Below are 17,979 nucleotides of genomic sequence, written 5' to 3'. Positions count from 1 at the left end.
AACATTTATAGGAGGGACAGATACTACTAAAGCACAAGGGCTTCAGGAGTATGGAGAAAATGCTGACTGTACTGGGGCCACAGACTGCTGCCAAGTCTTTGTGTGGAAGGAAAGTCACGAGGCTGACACACTGTGTGATCTACCCCAGTTTAAAATGTTCTACATAACGTTGAGCAAATCACTTCCAGTAATTTTTTCCCCAAAAGCTAAGACTTGGCCCTTCAGCCTGATCCCACCAACTGAAAGAGAAACAAGCTTGTCGTGCTGCACTCTCCCATCTCTAAAACAGTCAGCGATGCTTGCTTTGGTTCTTCATGTCTACCTTAATCACAAATTCTTTGGAGCAGAGGCTTTCTATCTCAAAAAGCCCTGATGAGCCTACCAAACAAGTCTAATTGCCATGTGCTTCATCTACCTCACCTCCATTTTTGTCTCAGAGGTCTGTGTTTAGCCTGCACCCAAATATGCCTGAGGGGAAGCTAGTATGTCAGGCTTCATCAGGCATTCCAGGGTCCCTTACAAACTGGAGAGGATGTCCCTACAATTCCTAGAGTTACATTTCCAGTCTTGTAGTTGGTGCAGCAGATAGTTGGCTCCCAGAAACGCTACAAGACAAATATCAGTAGGAATATTCAAAATCTGGCCTCTGTCAGTAGTATATGGGACATAATAATCACAAACTCCAAAGTCAGCTTTGAAAGATAAGGCACAGCAGAGGACAAATCCTCTAGTGACAACTATTGCCAGGCAGCACTACATAAAATCATACCTTTCAGGGATGAGGAGAGCCCTCATTAAGCCTTAGCCCTTATCTTCTCTATTAAATATTCCACACACACACAAAACCCATGATACCTGAACTGCCTTATCTTTTGAGCCTCTGTTGTGTAATGGATCCTGTATGGACAGGCACAACTCAAAAAAGCAGACTAGATAATGAGCAAAAAAAAAAAAAAACCCACAAGCTTTCATAGATCTTTTGCATAGATTAAAAAATGTAACACCAAACAAAAAACTGGGAAATATGGTAATTTATTTGCAGTGCTGCAAGTCAGTCTGTTAGCAGATGGAATTCGTAGAGCAATACGCAGACGGTTACCACGTAATACTCAGGGTGACAGGTGGGGAAACTACAAATAGTGCTGGCATAGGATTGGAAAAAATGGCAAGGCACAGCCAGGATTTTAAAAATGGCTCAGTGGTGAGAATATAAGAGCAGGTCTAGGAGGGTAGCACGGCCTATTACAAACCTCCAGAAAAACCATCGTGTTCTCAGAATCCTGCCTGCATTCCTATTTTACATTGGCTTAGCCTCAGAACACAAAGATACTAAGCAAGGGAGAAATCAGGAGACTTGGGCTATGCAGCTGACTACAGAGTTTGCACTTCATTAATATTATCAGCACAAAAAAATCCCTCAGTGAGCCAACCTTTGACCCAGAACTGATTTGAGAATTATTTTTTTTTAAAGCATGACATTATTCAGCATTAGTTTTAATCACACTGGGGATAAAAAGCACTTGGATGTACATGTGAGATAAGGGATAGACACACAACATGCCTTTATTTATCTAGAAAGAAAGGCTGTCAACAAAGTCAGAGTTTCCAGACAACAATTATCATGGAGGCACAGAGGAGACCTGGCAGGTTTTAAATGGTTGAGGTATGAAGTAGAGATGATGGTCACAGGATATGGGCACTCGATATCAGACACTGCTGTGCTCTAATCTCAGCATTGGTACAGATTCACCAAATGACCTCAGACAAGTTGCAGTAACTGTGCCCTCATTTCTCCTTCCAGATACACCAGTGCAATTTCACTCACAGCAGTGAAATCACGCACACCAGACGACAATGTGTTTGAATGAATTGCTAGTTGGTAAAAATGAATACTACCTCCTTACAAACATGGGGCAAATTCAAGTCCTGTATGAGACAGCATCGAGTTCAACACGCATTACTGCCAAACATGGGTAACGTGTTCATCCTGCAACACGTAAAACACAAGTTTTCCTTTTCCAGAATCTGTCCTTACATCCAGCCCAACAAAGCTTTACTCTGGCTCTTCGCATTCAGAAGAAAGCTTGTCTTGCAGAACAAATGCACAGATTCAAGTATACCTTGGACTCCTCTAGGGGAGACCACTGAGTTATGAATGAGCATCTGCAACACCAAGGCACTCTTTCATTCATTCGCCGTGGCTCACCAATCCCCATTATATGCATCACCCTTGTGATCTTAATGATTTTTTTTAAGCCATCAGCTCTGTAACTGATTATAAATTCATTATAAATTGAGAAAATGATTACAAATAAATCCTGAATTGGAAGAAAGCTCAGACAACATCTTAAGGAAAGCAGAAAATGTTTCCAGTGCAGCTTAATATTAATATAAGCACTGCGGCTTCTACTCAAGAAGCTCAAGCAGTTTCTCTGCAGAGAACTCTCTTCAAGCACTGGCATACACAAAACACACAGAATTCTAGAGAATAAGAAATGCATTGGAGAAAGTACTGAGAAAAAGCTTATGTAACTAAATTATTAGCCGTTACCAAGTTTATTTCCACTTCTCAAGTCATGAAAAGCAGCACTGAGTCTTTGCATCAACTCGAGACAAAAGGGTCACTATTTAAACCCTAAAACCATGGTACCTCTAGCCAATCAACAGATTGAGAGATCTGAGCTTATCAGTAACACTCAGTTGCACGCTCTTGACACTCAAAACAAACACAGTATTTCTTTTAACAACAGTTTGTTTCCCCCTGCCAGAAATTCCCAAAGCACATAATATCATCAACAGTTTCCAAGGCACAAGGAATGCAAATACAAAACCCAAAAATTTTTAAAACTGTATGAAACACAAAGCAAGTTTGGGGGCATTTCCTGTAATTGCAGATACTTATATATATTTTTTTCAATAATTTCTAGATATTCTAATATTAATTTCTCTCACATATACGTAAATACGCATACATATATTTAAAAACAAAAATGTTCAGTTGTTGCCAGTGTTCACAGCGGCCCTGTGTTAGGCATGTAATTCATTCCTGCACAAAGATGCATAACATAAACAAAGCTTACAAAGTGGATAACTAAATATATACATTAAGGAAGGTATGTCATCCAGAGAGACCTAGCCAGGTTTGAAAAGTGGAAGCACGTAAACCTAACAAGGTTCAACAAGGCCAAGTGCAAGATGTTGCACTTGGTTTGGGGCAATCCCAGATTATATGTACAGACTGGGAGAAGAACTCCTGGAGAGCAGCCCTAGAGAGAACAACCTGAGGGGACCCAATGGACAAAAAGCTGGACATGAGCCAGCAGCATGCACTTGCTGCCCAGAAGCCCAGCAATATCCTGGGCTGCATCAGAAGAGGGGTGGCCAGCACAGAGAGGGATGTGATTGCCCCTCTGCTCTGTCCTGGAGACCTCACCTGGAGTACTGCATCCAGGCTTGGAGTTCCAGCACAGTAAACGTATGGAGATGATCAGAGCACCTGTCCCAAGGTGGGAGAGCAGCTGGGCCTCTTCAGCTTGAAGAAGAGAAGGCTCCAGGGAGACCTCACTGCAGTCCTCCAGTACTTGAGGGGACCTTATTAACAGGAAGGAGACTGACTTTTTACACAATCTTACAGTGATAGGACAAGGGGGAATGGCTTTAATCTGTGCGAGGAGAGACTTAGGCTAGATGTTAGGAGGAAAATTTTAGCTCAGAGGGTGGCTGGCATAGGTTACTCAGAGAAGCTGTGGATGCCCCATCCCGGGAGGCATTCAAGACCAGGTTGCATGGGGTCTTGAGCAGCCTGAGCTGGTGGGTGGCAGCCCTGCCCATGACAGAGGTTTTGGAACTAGATGATCTTCAAGGTCCTTTTAAAACCAAGCCATCCTGTGATTCTACAATGTAGAATACTGAATATAATCAAGCAGCAAAAACAACACGTATGCTTTCTGCCCTCTGCTACTGAACATGGATCCTACTGTTTTCAGATATTATCATGTAAAGTTGCAAGCTCATTCTAGATTAAACAATATGTTCATCAGATATGGAAACGGTGTGTAGGCTGGTGTGTAGACTGGGGCAAATGAAGGAGTGAAAGTGGCAATGGCTTCAACAGCTGGCCTGGGGAAAGGCTGAAATTTCTATTTAATGTGTCTGGGTAATAATTAAACTGTTTCTTCTTCAGGGAAAAAGACGTGATTCATCTCAGCGTATAAAAAAAAAAATTAAAAATGAAATCACACAACCAATAAAACAGCAACTGGCTGGGCTGGCAAGTAAATAGAGATTTGAACAGCTGCAGGTCAGGAATGGCTTGTTGCACCATACAAGATCTGCTGTTATTCCAACACTTGCCACTTGCTTAAATAACAGAGGCAATTGAGAGTGGTAACAGCAAGACAGTATTCTGCAGTAAGAAAAGCATGCTGCATTCAAAAGCAGGTTTCTTAGTAATCACTTTTACCTTCTCCCAACCTTCCATTTCTTTTCTATGATTTATAGCCCTGTTACATGAATGGTACACAACAATCTCCTTGTTGCTTACTACATCCAAGACCCAAAGGGCCACACTGCCACACTCTGATTTCCAAGTTCTCCCCATGCATTAAACAACAGAATCCAGAACTATTACATTGCAGATACACAACATCTTCTCCCTCAGTAGTACCTGGCACATATATTTTTTGTAGCAGTAGGTAGCTAACATACAAAAACATAATATTTTTTTTCAGCCTGATAAATGTAAAATCCTGACAACAAACTATCATAGTCACAGCAACCACGAGATATCTCCTGTTTTGTCTGACAACAATTGTGCAGTCATGAAAATCCAACTTTCTAGCTGATTTTTACGACAATACACACAACACACATCAAAAACACCACAATTTGTCAGCAGCTCAGCAATGAAAGAACAGCTTATTTTCTTCAATTTTTAAAAACTCTACTCTCCCTGATGTTTTTGAGACAGGGTAGACCTATCTCAGCTAAATAAATTTGGAAACACAGAGGTGGCCCTTGCCTACTGCTTTCAAACCTACGTCTTCTTTGCGTGTGCCTAGGTGAAGCACTTCTAGAGCAAACATGCTAAAGCCTCCTCTACAATAATTTTGATTAGAAGCCTTTACTTGGTAGTACCATATCACAAAGCTGTTAACATAGTAAAATCCCCAAAATAGCTTCTCTCTGCCCATCCAGAGGGTTTCTATTTATTTTTAGATCTGGAATGCAGCTACACATGAGAATTTATGGCTGGGGGAAGCTGCAGTACATTTTCCAAGAAAAGACAAGGAAACATGATACCGCCTGCCACAGTGGTCAGTAAGTCGATGATACGCCTGATATCATGCCTAGCAAGCAAATTTCTCCCAGCCGTTCAAGTCCAACTGAAAAATTATTTTCACTTCAATCCTGTTCCAGCAACAAGAACCTCAACCAAAACTGAATCGCACTTGGTTGTTTCTGCCTCCAAATTACATCAGCTGCACAATTGCACAACTCCACTGACATCACAACAGTTACTCCTGAGTTTTACAAGTTTAAGTATTAAAAAACAAAAAAAAAAAAAACTAAGCCTATAGCTGAAGAGATGGAGTAAGCAAATCTTAACTCTCTAGTTTGATATATTCGCATTCATACATAATACAGTGACTCCAATCTCCTTGCTCCTAACGAAGGCCAAGGGACGAGGGGCCTCAAGGCCTTACCAACGTACATGCTGCCGAAGGGCACTGTCTGATCATTTCACGATGCAGTCCAAATGCAAAGAGCAACTGCTACGTCATTACAGAAGGCAGAAAGAGAACAATAAACGGATAACATCAAGCACGTAAACGTTTTGCAAAGCTGAATTTATACTTATATATACTATTTCTTCTGCGTGCTAAATGATTGCCACATAGGGCAGCTTTATCATTTGTTATTTCTGACCTTGGCATACAGTTTCTCAACAATATTTGGAATAATCCTCCACACTCAGTGCTGGAATTGTTATATTTGGCATAATTTTTTACAACTGCTCACATCAAAAATTTTCCAGGCTTCTCCTGGACTGTAACTACACACATTCTCTTTCTGGCTTTCATTTCAAGGCGCAAACGCTGCAGCCTGAAATACTGAATACAAACTGGTAGGGGACAATATTGTTTTTTTGTTTTGTTTTGTTTTTTTTAAATGTTAGGAACATGTTTTTAACCTGAGGATAACCAAACCTTAAATGAGAGGCTGAAGGAAGCTCTGGAATTTCCATCCTCAAGGTGCTCCAAACACAAGCGGACGAGCTTTGAGCAACATGCTGCAAACTGGCCTTGTCTCAGGGATAATTAGATGACTTCTCCAGCACTCTTCCAACCCATATTACTTCATGGTTCTGCAGCTGGAATCTCATCCACAGCAGCTGCAGTAGCTTTTAAGTTTCTTTTCTCAGAATTCTTAGATTTTCCCCAGTATGAATCACTTCAGACATGCAGAGACCCTGATGCGGGACAACAGAAGCGCTGCGCACCCTGACTGGTGATACATGCCAGCCCTGACTAGCAGATCTCGACGGGGCTGTGCTCTCAAAGGTCGTGCTGGGCTCAGCAGAACAACAGCAGCACTCCACGACAACAAGACTTCGTCAAGCCCTCTCACTCGCTCGCACTTAGTCTTCGCACCTCCTCCCACAGCCTGACCCACCTATGGCCCCAGCCCACCCCCACGCATCCGCACACGCGGGCCCCCGGCGGCCGTCAACAGCAGCAAATGGCCGCCCCCAACCACGCGCCCTCCCCGCACCAAAGAAGCGGCCGACCCCCGCGCATGCTCTGTGCAGTCCACGCCCACGCGCCGAAAACGGGAGAGGAAAGGGGCGTGGTCTCGCATCAGGGGGCGGAGCTTCCTGTGCCGCTGCGGCGGCTGTTTCCGGGTTAGCGGCGCGCGCAGCGCACGTGGGGAGCGGCGCGGTGCGCGGCCCGGTGGGTACCGAGGTTGAGTGGGGGGGGGATCGGGCTGCGTCACCGCCTGCTGCTGCCCCTCCCGCGCTTCTCCTGGTCTGGCTCCGGTTAGCTCCTACCTGGGTGCGCCTTTAAGTGGCAGCTGGCAGCGAGGCCTCGGCCGCTGTGGAAGGGGGCGAAAGGAAGGGGGTGGGGTGTGCGTGTCCGTGTCCCTAAGGCCGCTGCGGTCACAAGCCGCTCATGGTGGGAATGGGTGAGGGTGGGCTTCAGGAGCTACTTCGTGGGAGAGAAGTGTGGGATGCTGGCTTTATCTGTGGGTTTCTTCGTGCAGGGTTTCCTTTGAGGTGTGTGTCCTCGGAAGGTGAAGCTATGACGTCCCTCGCGGAGCAGCTGAAGCGGCTCGCCCTTCCCCAGAGCGATCCCAGCCTCCTGAACCGCTCTGAGGCAGCCTCGCTGCTGTTCAGTTGCAAGGAAGCCGCTGCTATTGACAGGGACACGTTTTTTGCTATTGGTAAGTTTGGCTCTTCACATGTCAGGGATTCTAAAAATCATCTAAAAAAACAGCTGGAGAAGATTAAATAGTAAAGGTGAACTTGATTCAAAAGAGGCCAAAACAGGAATTCAGTGCAATATGGCCTAGTGAGCATCACTCCAATCAGTATGTTCCAGTCATGGAATAGGCTGTGTTGAAGCACATTTCTGGACACGTGGAAAGTAAGGTAATTGGGAACAGTCAGCATGGATTTGTTGTGTGTAAATCATGCTTCTGGGAGAGGGAAGACCATACTTTGTATTCTTCCTAAGAACTATCTATGAGCAGAAGCCCCTTGGCATGTCCTTCCATCAATACAAAAAGTACATAAAACTTTTAGACAGTGTCCAGAGGAGGGTTGTGACAGTAGACGGCAAAGCGTGTGAGGAGCAGCTGAAGTGCCTGGGTTTTTCAGCCCAGTGAAATGGAGACTGGGGAGGAGGAGGCCTGATGGCGGTTGCAGCTCCTCACGGGGAGCGGAGGGGCAGCGCTGAGCTCTGCTCTGTGTGACAGCGGCAGGGCCCGAGGGAACTGGCGTGGAGCTGCGTCAGGGGAGGGGCTGTGGGGCTGGGGACAGGTGCTGCACCACAGGGCAGTGGGCACGGAACGGGCTGCACAGGGCTGTGGACACGGCCCCGAGTGCTGGAGCTCAGGGAGCCTCTGGACTTCACTCTCAGACATAGGGTTTGGATTTTGGGTGGTCTTGTGTGGAACTTGGAGTTGGGTCTCTTCTAATCTAGGATATTCTATGATTCTTTGCATGCCTGCTGTGGATGCCTGCTGAGATAGTGTTAACTGTAGGCTTGCAGCAAGGAGGGAGCAGCACATGTTATATGTTTTGAGGGTTTTTTTGTTTTTTGGACTGTCTTCCATAACATTTTTGTGTCAACGCTATGATGTTTCATTCAATTCAGAAGATGGACAGATGGATAAAAAACTAGTTGGAATCTCAGATGCAGTTGTAGTTAACAGGAGTTTCACAATCTCTGATCTGATACTAGGCCTCTGGTCTGTGTTTGACCATCCTCAAGTTAAATAAATAAATATATCCATATTTTAACTTGGAATTTCCTGTGTTCCAGGTTACATCTTTCTATCCCATCCAAATTTCTTTACCAGGAGGCTTGCTAGGCACATGAACAAGCTCCCTAGAGAAGTGGTCAATGCTTTGTGCCCATCTGTGTTTTTAAGGCATTTGGATAAAGTTCTAAATGGTGTTTTAACTTTGAGTTAGCACCAAAGTAGTCAGATAGTTGGACTCAATGATCTTTGTACACCCCTTCCAACTGGAATTGTTCTATCCTATCTTTCCATTGTACATCTCTGTGAAGAGTCTGGCTCCATCTTCTTGATAACCTATGCTACTCCATTAAGGAGTTGCAGGCAGTAGTAAGATAGTAAGATTTCCTTTTGGTGATGTCTTTGCAAGGCTGAGCAAACACAGTTCTTATCATTTGCTTTGCACGTCATTTTTCAGACTCAGACATCTTAGTGGTCCTTTACTGGGCTTGTGTATGGTTGTCAACATTTTGCTCATTTGCTCAACCTTGTAGCTACTCCTCCAGATGCAGTGTCACAAAAGTGAAGTGGAAGGGGAAGTTCAGCTCCCATAGAGCATTGGCTACACTCTTGCACACACAGCCCAGGATGCTGTGGGCCTCCACTGTTTGACGAGTACACTACCAAATGAAAATTTTCTTCATCAGGAAGTACCTCAAGTGTAGCAAAAGTTTTGGTCTTATTATTTGATTTGCCTTGTTTTGTATGCACCACCATAGTAAAGAGGTTGGATACAATAGTGTGATGAGGGACTGTGGTTACAGATGTTGCGTTTAAAGCATTCTTCCATTGTTTTTCCACAGGATGCACTGGCTTAGAGGAGTTGATGGTGATCGATCCTTCCTTTGAAGTGTTCCAGTCCAGCTTGTTTAGTTCCATGTCCAAAGGCTTGGAACGCAGTGTTCAGACTAAATCAGTAAATCAGCAGCTCAATGAGAATATTTCATTGTTCCTGATTCACCTGTCCCCTTACTTTATGCTGAAGCCTGCACAGAAGTGCCTGGAATGGCTCATTCACAGGTAATCCACTGAAAACCCTACGTGTCAGTAGATCAGATTTTCAGAAATGTAAGATTTTTTTTTCTCATAAGAATAATTTTGAATAATTATAACTTAGTTTTCTGGAAGTACAAGTTGAAATGTTATTTGTATTTATATATATAAAAATATATATACATTTGAGTTTAGTCTGTGTGGAGCCAGATGTTATTCATTGCCAGTTAGATTTATGTCATTTGATAAATTTCTGTGGAAGCTTTGGTACACCATGATAATCTGTATAAAATGTAATTACTTATTTGTCTGGCAATCAACCAAATTGCACAACTCTAATCCTCTTACAGAGGACCTGGAGAGATGTTTATGTAAAATACTTCGAGATAACGAGCTGTGTAACATAGCAAATTTTCAGTTTAAACTGTGAACTGTGAATGATATTATATGTATTGTATTATAATAAGAAGTCATCTTATTTCAGGGTTATTTAAGAAGGTGTGAAGAAAAAGTGAGCCAAGTACTTTTATGAGGTGTTGTCCTTATTTATATAAATTGACCTATCAAGTTGCAAAGTGTAATGTTTCGTATCATGAAAGAGTGGGTGGTTGCTGTTGGCATAAGCTTGAATCACAATTAAATGTATGTACATGTATAGTGCTGAAATTTGTGCTATATTACTGTAACTTGACTTAATACTAATATTAATACAGAAGAAACTTAGGGACTTAAAATCATCATATGAAGTACTTTCCTTATGTCTTCCTACATGTATGGACTGTGTGTCTTTTGGGTTCTTGACTGTAGGCAGATCGGATGCCTGAGCCAGTGTGACAGTTTCCTCTGGTCTTGCATAAAAGCAAGTAACCAGATGTTCTGAGAAGTACATGGCTGGGCCTTTGTTTTGGACTTCCAATTACTTTTTAACTGTTTATGTGTGTGTTTGTTTCTATCTTAGATTTCACATCCACCTCTACAATCAAGATAGTTTGATTGGTTGTGTTCTGCCATATCACGAGACCAAACTATTTGTGAGAGTTATTCAGCTTTTAAACATAAAAAGCCCAACTCATAAATGGCACTGGCTGGATCCAATAAGGGTAAAGTACTTAACAGATGTGTGGTGGGAGAAATGTGAAGAACTTAATTCATAATATGCTGACTCATTTCTGGATTTAAGAATATGGTCCGTGTGATCATATATTAGTTGTAGGACTGTACTGAAAGATTTAATTGTAGGAATGGAGCCTGAATGCCCACTTGTTTGTTGCTTTTCTTTAAGTGCAGTTACAGAATGCTTCAATCATAATTACTTTTTCTTTGACAAAGTTCAAGTATGCTTTTAATGTGTAGGTATTTGCAACTGCTAAGAGGGTATGCAGTTACTAGAATATGTGTTTATTTGAATTAATGGTGAATATGTAATGATGATATACATATAGTGTATATGTAATTCATAGTCTCTCTTAAGGTAGATATAAAAAAAATTGTAGGGATGTGCAATTTAAGTGATGTTAACTCATCTATAGGATTAATTTAATAGGGTTATATTTATTATTTACTTTGGGCATTTTACTTTACCTTGGAGTGTTCTAACTTTATTTTTTTCACTCTGGGAAGAAACCTGGTGTCCCTCTGGCAAGAGGTACTCTGATTACACACTGCTACAAAGACCTGGATTTCATGGATTTCATCTGCAGACTGGTGGCAAAATCTGTGAAGGTTGTTCCTTTATTCTAGAACAATACTTGTGTGTTGTCACTTGATTTTTTCCATCTTCATGTTAGTATTATGATGTTTATTAACATTTGGTGTATCGAATATTTTAAAAAACTCATTTGCAATATGAAAAATTATCATTGTCTTTATAGATTACACTTTATAGAAATTCTTATGAGGAATTGGCTGAGAATCAGTCATTCATGGCAGCATTTTGGCTGTCCAGTTCACAGTCATGAGCACTACACAAAGTAAATGGTCTAGGTTACCTTTTTATGATCAAGTATAATAGCTGAAGAAAAGCATCCATATCTTTGTGCCTTCTCTGCAACAGGGAGCAGTTACCTCTGGCCAAGTTTACTGCTAGGAAGAGATGATGCCTTCAGTTGTTGCAGCAGGAGCTGTTAGAATTTATGTGCTGAAGCTCTGAGATCTTGGGCATTTTTGGGAAGCTGTATGCTTCTTTCCACTTCTCTTGGTGTCTCAATAACTAATTCTTCTATGGTCCAGGTCTTTTCAGAATATGCTAGCAACTCTGCTCAGCTGAGAGTTCTTCTTGCATTTTATGCCTCCACCATTGTATCAGCTCTTGGAGCTGCAGAGAAGATAACAGACAGTATAGTCTCCATGCTTCTCCCCTACATCCAAAAGGTACCCAAAGTTTTGTTTTCCTTTCTGTGTGATGAAGTGTACTGTGTTCTGCTAATTTTTCTGCTGCTAATATTCAAGATGGTTTGAAACATTAGGTAGGTGAAGTTCCTAGTCTAATCATGCTTTCTCACAGCCCGGATAAGCACTTCTAAGGACTCTTATGTTTCTCTCTTCCTTTGTGTTTAGACCCTGCACAGCACCTTTTTTGTCTTGAAAGTTATGTTTATAGCTACTTAAAACACATGGAGAAAAAGGTAGTGTAGTTCCATAGGTGTAAGGATGGAAAGAAATTGTATATTAATGTACTCTTTTTTAAACAAATGTGCATGTCAGACATAGTACATCTTCGTTTTTCTCTTTTCCAAGGGCTTGAAGTCCTCTGTACAGGATTATAGGGCTGCAACATATATGATAATATGCCAGATGACAGTAAAAGTGGCAGTGGATTCCTCCTTGGTGCATTCCTTGATGTTACAGATAAGCAAGACATTATCTAAAGTGCCCTCATTAGCCAGGGAAGGGATTGCTTGCCTGAACCTACTTCTGCAAACTCAGAAAGGAGACGGTCTTGGGAAAAAGTAAGTCTGCATCAATTGAAATTCTCCATTTAAGAGCTGAGGTAGCACTTCAGCTTTTCATCTTACTCATTAAAGGGGTGCTTCCATGTCAGAGATGTGAGTAGTTGATGTGTGCGAAGGTTTGGAGGTATATTTGGTTCTTCAAAAATGCTTATGGTCACTACAGCTGAAGAGTCTTAGTGGTCCAAGTCCGTCATTGTTTGGTCTCTCTCCTGACACTTCCAGAATTGCTGTCAGTGTGCAAAATTTAAGCCTGTCAGTAAGGTTTTCATTAAAGTGGGAATCGTGGAAGTGATGGTGGCATAATAATGTCAGCACAAGTTTGGGGCCATTTAAAGAAAAAAGAAATCCTGTCCGTTCTGTGGAAGGTATTTGCTTCACGTGCAAGGGCTGCTCTGAAAGTGAAACCCTTACAATCTTTTCAGCATTTATTTACAAAGATGCTGTTACTTGATTCTAAGAACCGAATCCTCAGGAATGGTTTGAAGGTGCTGGTAAGCCAGATAAGCATGCATTTGTTTCCTCCCATCTCCCATTCTGTTGTGCAGGCCATTTAATCATCTCTGCAAGAACCCAGAACTGGTGACACTTTTGCAAGGCCTTTCAGAAGGTTATGATATCTCTCCTCTTCTGCGTTACTTGTTGCCTCACTTTATCTGCAGCATCGTGAAAAGTGATGCAGGTAAGTTAGCACGTGTATTTACAGTTCTCTGAGTCTCACAAACAGATAAATAGCTGTTCTAAATGTTGTAGCTACATCATTTTCCTTTTGTTTCTGCTTCTAAAACTGCACCAGTGCATGTGAAGTTGTTGCTGAGCTTGTGTGTCTGGGTGTTGCCTGTTTTTCTGTAAGACCTGGAAAAACAGGTCTTACAGTAGGTGCTGTTTTAGGTATTGTTCTATCTGTGTCACTTTGACTTAAATGTTGATTTTCAGTATTCAGCAGTAACTTAATTTTGACGTTCTGAATTTCTGACTGTTAGAGGTAGTGTAGTGTCACAAAATCTGTGTTTTGAATCCTCTGCATAGGTCGTTTTTAGATAGATTACAAGTGCTCTGTATGTAATTCAAATGATGGAGTTGTTTGTTTGCCCAGTAAATTAAATGTGCATGGAAGTGTTCCTGGACAATGAAGCTGATTAGTGTGCAGTAGCCTGTGTCTGTACTAGTAAGTCTACTTGTTTTGTTAACTGTTGTAACTGCCAAATAGTGTTTGGAAGGGCTTTTTAGTTGAAAAGCACTACACTTTAGTTCATGACAGGGAAAGCTTGTACAAGTTGATGGCATCGATTGCGGTAACAGAGCTGAAATGCTCCATAGCATACCTGAGCTTATTGGTAGCAACAGAGCTGTTGGCATTTGTGTGAAATTGGTGGAAAGCACTGCTAGTAGCTCACAGGGAGTTAGTGCAAGTAATCAGTGGACGTTGTGGTTTTAAATTGTGCACTTGGTTCACCAGGTGATATTGCCTATACAAGTGATTTGTTTTAGTCAGTATGAGAAGGTTGCATTCAGACTGTTGTTCATCATCAATGATTACTCATTGTTCTTAGAGGACCAAGAAGATTCTGAGGACAGAGAAGATCATATTTATATCAAACATCTTGAAGGTATTCTTCAAAGTATACCACTGGAAAAGGATTTGGATCACCTTTTGGCTTCGTAAGTTAACTTAGATTGATTTTTTTTTTTATTTTTATTTTTTTCCCTGGAGTACTACAGTCATTTCTGGTTTAATAACAACTCTCTTTTAGTGTCATGTTTTTCTACTTGCACGTTTAACTCCAAGCTTAGATTTCAAAACTGATAATCTGAATGATAACTGGATAATAGTAATCCAAACGATCCATGTTTTTACCATGCTTTTAGCACTTGTGGGAATATAGAACAGAGTGAAACTTTAGTCCAGGAGCAAATCTGTACTTCCAGTATGTAATGCATATTAATTGTTACCTGTTTAACACTGTGTTTTTAGTGAAAACTGCCATGTCTTGAAAATAATGACTTTTTCTTTTATTTGTTATTTTAGCAAGTTTCTTGAAGAGTTTGTCTGCTATGGTACTGAGATTGAATCTAATCCTACCAAAATGGCTACAATCAGTCAAAAGCTGCTTCCTCTTATCAGACTTCTTGAGAGAAAGTAAGTTCAGTTTTCCTATGACAGACCTACAGCCTGTAGACTGGTGATGTCAACTACAATCTTAGCTTACTGGGTGTTGTAAACACTATATTCTTGCCTAAAAAAATGTGGTAAAAACAGCAGACACTTGATCATTGTCTAAATTTTATTTTACTGATCTGTCCTTACATGTTTTATCATCAGTGCCATACCTACTGGCTCATTATTTTTATTTCTGATCATTATCTACTCAAAGTGGGCTGCATATCCTCTATCTAAGTTACGACACAGTGGTTGATTGCCTTCACAAAGTTTCCTAAATGGTTTGGAAAAGTGCATGTGCATTCATTTTCCTTGCATTTCCACGCATGTCTATAAAAAATACGTGCTCTTCTGCAATGCCCTGTGGAAAACATTTGGGATTTTGTCTTTGGCAGGTATCCCAAAGCTTTAGACTCTGTGTTGGAGGAGCATCTGGAAAGTGCTATGGATCAGACCAACCAAAATATTTTTCACCAGTTTATTTCTCTTTCATTAAGCTGTGGCAAATACAAGGTAGGTAGAAGCATAATTCTTCATCCTACCTCCTACTTTGTTATACTGTCAGAACAGTGATGTTGTGGCAAAGTTCTAAATCTCTCTTCCTCTTTTTGAACTCTATCTCTGCCATTCCCACAAAAGCCCACGACCTTACTTAAGTGGGGGAAGGTGGTTGATTAAAAAATGTGATAAAACCAGAAGCTGTTGGATTTTTTTTTAAGTCCATGTTCATTATGAACAGTCATGAGTATTGGCTTTTTTCATGTTTAAAATTTATATATTTCCACCTGCCTATTATAATTAACTTTTTTTCCTTATGAACATAGCCACTACGTACAGTGTTTTTGCTGATGCTGATAATATGGCTGTGCCCAGCAAGGTCTCATCATTCTGAAAGATTTTGTCAATGTCATCTATGACTTCCTGAGGGAGGGTGACAACTTCACCGCATGTCAGAAAAGGTGGCTGGACCCATTTGTTGCACTGCTTTTTATGAATGCTTGTATTAAGTAACAAGAAAGAATGAAGTATCTACAGAATGCTTCCTGTGCCATTTCTGGAGAGTAATTGAAACTCAGACTGACAGACAGTTAACTACGGTTGCAACAGTTTTGTTTAAGTAATTTGAGTTATTTTGTATCACTAAGAGATGGTTAGCATGCTGAACCTTGTTTCTAATGATTGAAAGAGTGAAGTCACTTTGGAAAAGAAGTGCTTAGTGTATTTTTTTTTTACACTGATTTTCTGAACTCACAGTTTATGTCATGAAGCACCACTTGGATTAAGCAAAAAAAACAAGGCACACAGAATGAAGGCATATGACTCACTTGAGGCCTTTAAGCTTTGTGAGATAAGGGCAGGCAATTATACTGGCAGGGATGCCTTTTTTAACAGTTTCTATCTGTGGTCTGTCACACTGACATTGTCGTTAGAGCTTTCTCAGAATCCTTAGATAAGAGTAACGTTTTTCTAGGACAAAAAGGTATCTCTGATTTACTGTACTATTCAGGTTGCATTCTGAAAACTGTCTTCCAAAGTGAGGAAGACCAAATCTGAAGCAGTTACACAACATCATTGTTCTGCAGTTTTTTGTTCAGGTTCTCTTCTTTTCCAAAAAATTGCAGAAAGACTCTCCTCCATTATCCTGACATGCACTGTAAGTATTTTTAACATCTGGTGAGTGACTCTGAAATCTGTGTTTCAGTTTCTGGAAGACTCTGACACTTCGCTTCTGCTTAGTTTGAATCATCCTCAGCCAGCTGTGCGAGTCCTGGCTCTTCAGCATTTGAAAGATGTTATTGAAACATCAAAGGTTTGTGTCACGATTCTCTCACTTAGAGAACTTATTTAACATATAAAATGTAACATCTAAAAGCTGTTTGCCAGAAGTACTGGTTAAAGACCAGTGATATGTTAGACCATTCAAGTGTTATCCTGACATGATATTTTCAGAAGGCTTCTGGCAGCTTTTTCCTTTGTTCTGGAGTCTGTATGTAGTTCTCATTTATTAAGATGCTTGAAGACTGAGATAAACAGTCTAAGTCAACATTACTTTTATTTTTCTTCTTTTTGTTGAAATTTAGTCTCTCAGTTATGTGTGATTTAACCTAAATGTTACTGCTTCTCTTGTTCTACGGTTCCAGTACTTCATTAAAAGCCAATTCTAATAATTCATTAAATTGTGCTAACGTATTTTTTTTCTTGGCTCTTTCTTTAGTTTCTTCAGGAAGGCTTTGATCAGTCATTCATAGAAGAAGCAATTTTTGGGCGCCTCAAGGATGACAACAGAGATGTTGTCATGTCTGCTTTCAGTGCTTTGGAGGTGTGTGTATTTCTTTTGATAAGTTAGGTGGTATTTTAGCAGCTTCCGAATATGTGTCTGGATTGTATTCTTTGTAATTGTCCTTCTACTTGTCTTTTTGGTATATGGCTTTTGTCTTTCATTGCTCTTCTTCTACTCCTGTCTTTGGTGTATGGCGTTTTTAGCAAGATGAAACAGCACAGACTTGGGAGGCTACAGTTTACTTTGTCACACATACTCCTGTGCTGCAGTTTTCTGCATTCTCATCTTTCTCAAAGTTTGTAGTTAGCTTGGATTTATATGTTTCCTTATATAGCTATTAAAGCATATTTGAATCGTTAATTATGAAGTGTGCCTCCTGCTTGTCCAGTCTGTATGTCTATAAAAATGCAAGCCATGTCAAGTGACTTTCGTATGGAAAATGACGCAATGAGAACTCATTACGTTAGTGAGAAATATTCAGCTGAGTTTTTCCATATGGGAGTCATTTGGTCAGTTGGTATTAGCTAAGTACTGAGCACCAGCTCAGGTTCGCTGGATAGGAACTCTGGTATGCATTGTAGTGATTGTTTCCAACAAGGGTAACGGTCTGTCTTTGTTGCTTCTACTAGAAGTAGTGGGACGTATTATTAGCAGTAGTATAATTGGCCTTTTGTGTTCATTCATCCTTACTAAAACATGGGAATAGAAGTGAGTGACTGTGTTTAAACTTGAATGTCTTTTATTAATGCATCTTATATTTTTGTCATGAAGATAAGATGTAAAGTAAAAGCAGGTCTTATCCAGAGTGCTTTGCTTGTCTCTTTGTTTATCAGTTTCACCTAACATTTCTGCATTTAATAAATTCTCCATACTTTATCATATCCATAGGCCACACCGGGCAGCCTTATAACATTACCCCAATTATATTTTTATTACACTGTCATCAATAGGAGTTTCGTTAGAGCTGTTTGATCTGTGTTTCTACTTTGTATAGCAGTTATGTCATCCGTTGTGAACAGTAAACTGTTCTTCATTTTATTATACTTACATTTCTTTTTCTTGATTATCTTCCA

The 17,979-nt window shown here is 40.8% G+C and overlaps 1 protein-coding gene across 2 annotated transcripts in view; it reads left to right on the top strand.

The window, feature by feature from the left end:
* Positions 1 to 6,902: 6,902 nt before the first annotated feature.
* Positions 6,903 to 17,979, top strand: part of HEATR1 (HEAT repeat containing 1) — a 34,082-nt gene continuing 23,005 nt past the window's right edge. For both annotated transcript variants that reach the window (XM_042839778.1, XM_042839769.1), the window contains exons 1-13: positions 6,903 to 6,953; positions 7,264 to 7,443; positions 9,327 to 9,543; positions 10,475 to 10,616; positions 11,137 to 11,238; positions 11,746 to 11,886; positions 12,253 to 12,464; positions 13,013 to 13,146; positions 14,018 to 14,126; positions 14,494 to 14,604; positions 15,021 to 15,138; positions 16,328 to 16,435; positions 16,841 to 16,945. In XM_042839778.1, coding sequence (XP_042695712.1) covers positions 7,302 to 7,443; positions 9,327 to 9,543; positions 10,475 to 10,616; positions 11,137 to 11,238; positions 11,746 to 11,886; positions 12,253 to 12,464; positions 13,013 to 13,146; positions 14,018 to 14,126; positions 14,494 to 14,604; positions 15,021 to 15,138; positions 16,328 to 16,435; positions 16,841 to 16,945 — 1,641 coding nt within the window. In that variant the 5' untranslated portion in view covers positions 6,903 to 6,953; positions 7,264 to 7,301. The remainder of the gene's footprint in view (positions 6,954 to 7,263; positions 7,444 to 9,326; positions 9,544 to 10,474; positions 10,617 to 11,136; positions 11,239 to 11,745; positions 11,887 to 12,252; positions 12,465 to 13,012; positions 13,147 to 14,017; positions 14,127 to 14,493; positions 14,605 to 15,020; positions 15,139 to 16,327; positions 16,436 to 16,840; positions 16,946 to 17,979) is intronic.

Source organism: Centrocercus urophasianus, unplaced genomic scaffold, assembly GCF_019232065.1.
Source record: "Centrocercus urophasianus isolate 14NV4802_14NV808 unplaced genomic scaffold, USGS_Curo_1.0 seq_10, whole genome shotgun sequence".
NCBI classification, from domain to species: domain Eukaryota; kingdom Metazoa; phylum Chordata; class Aves; order Galliformes; family Phasianidae; genus Centrocercus; species Centrocercus urophasianus.
Note: the sequence above shows the minus strand (reverse complement) of the source record. Positions and strands in the feature narration are given on the sequence as shown.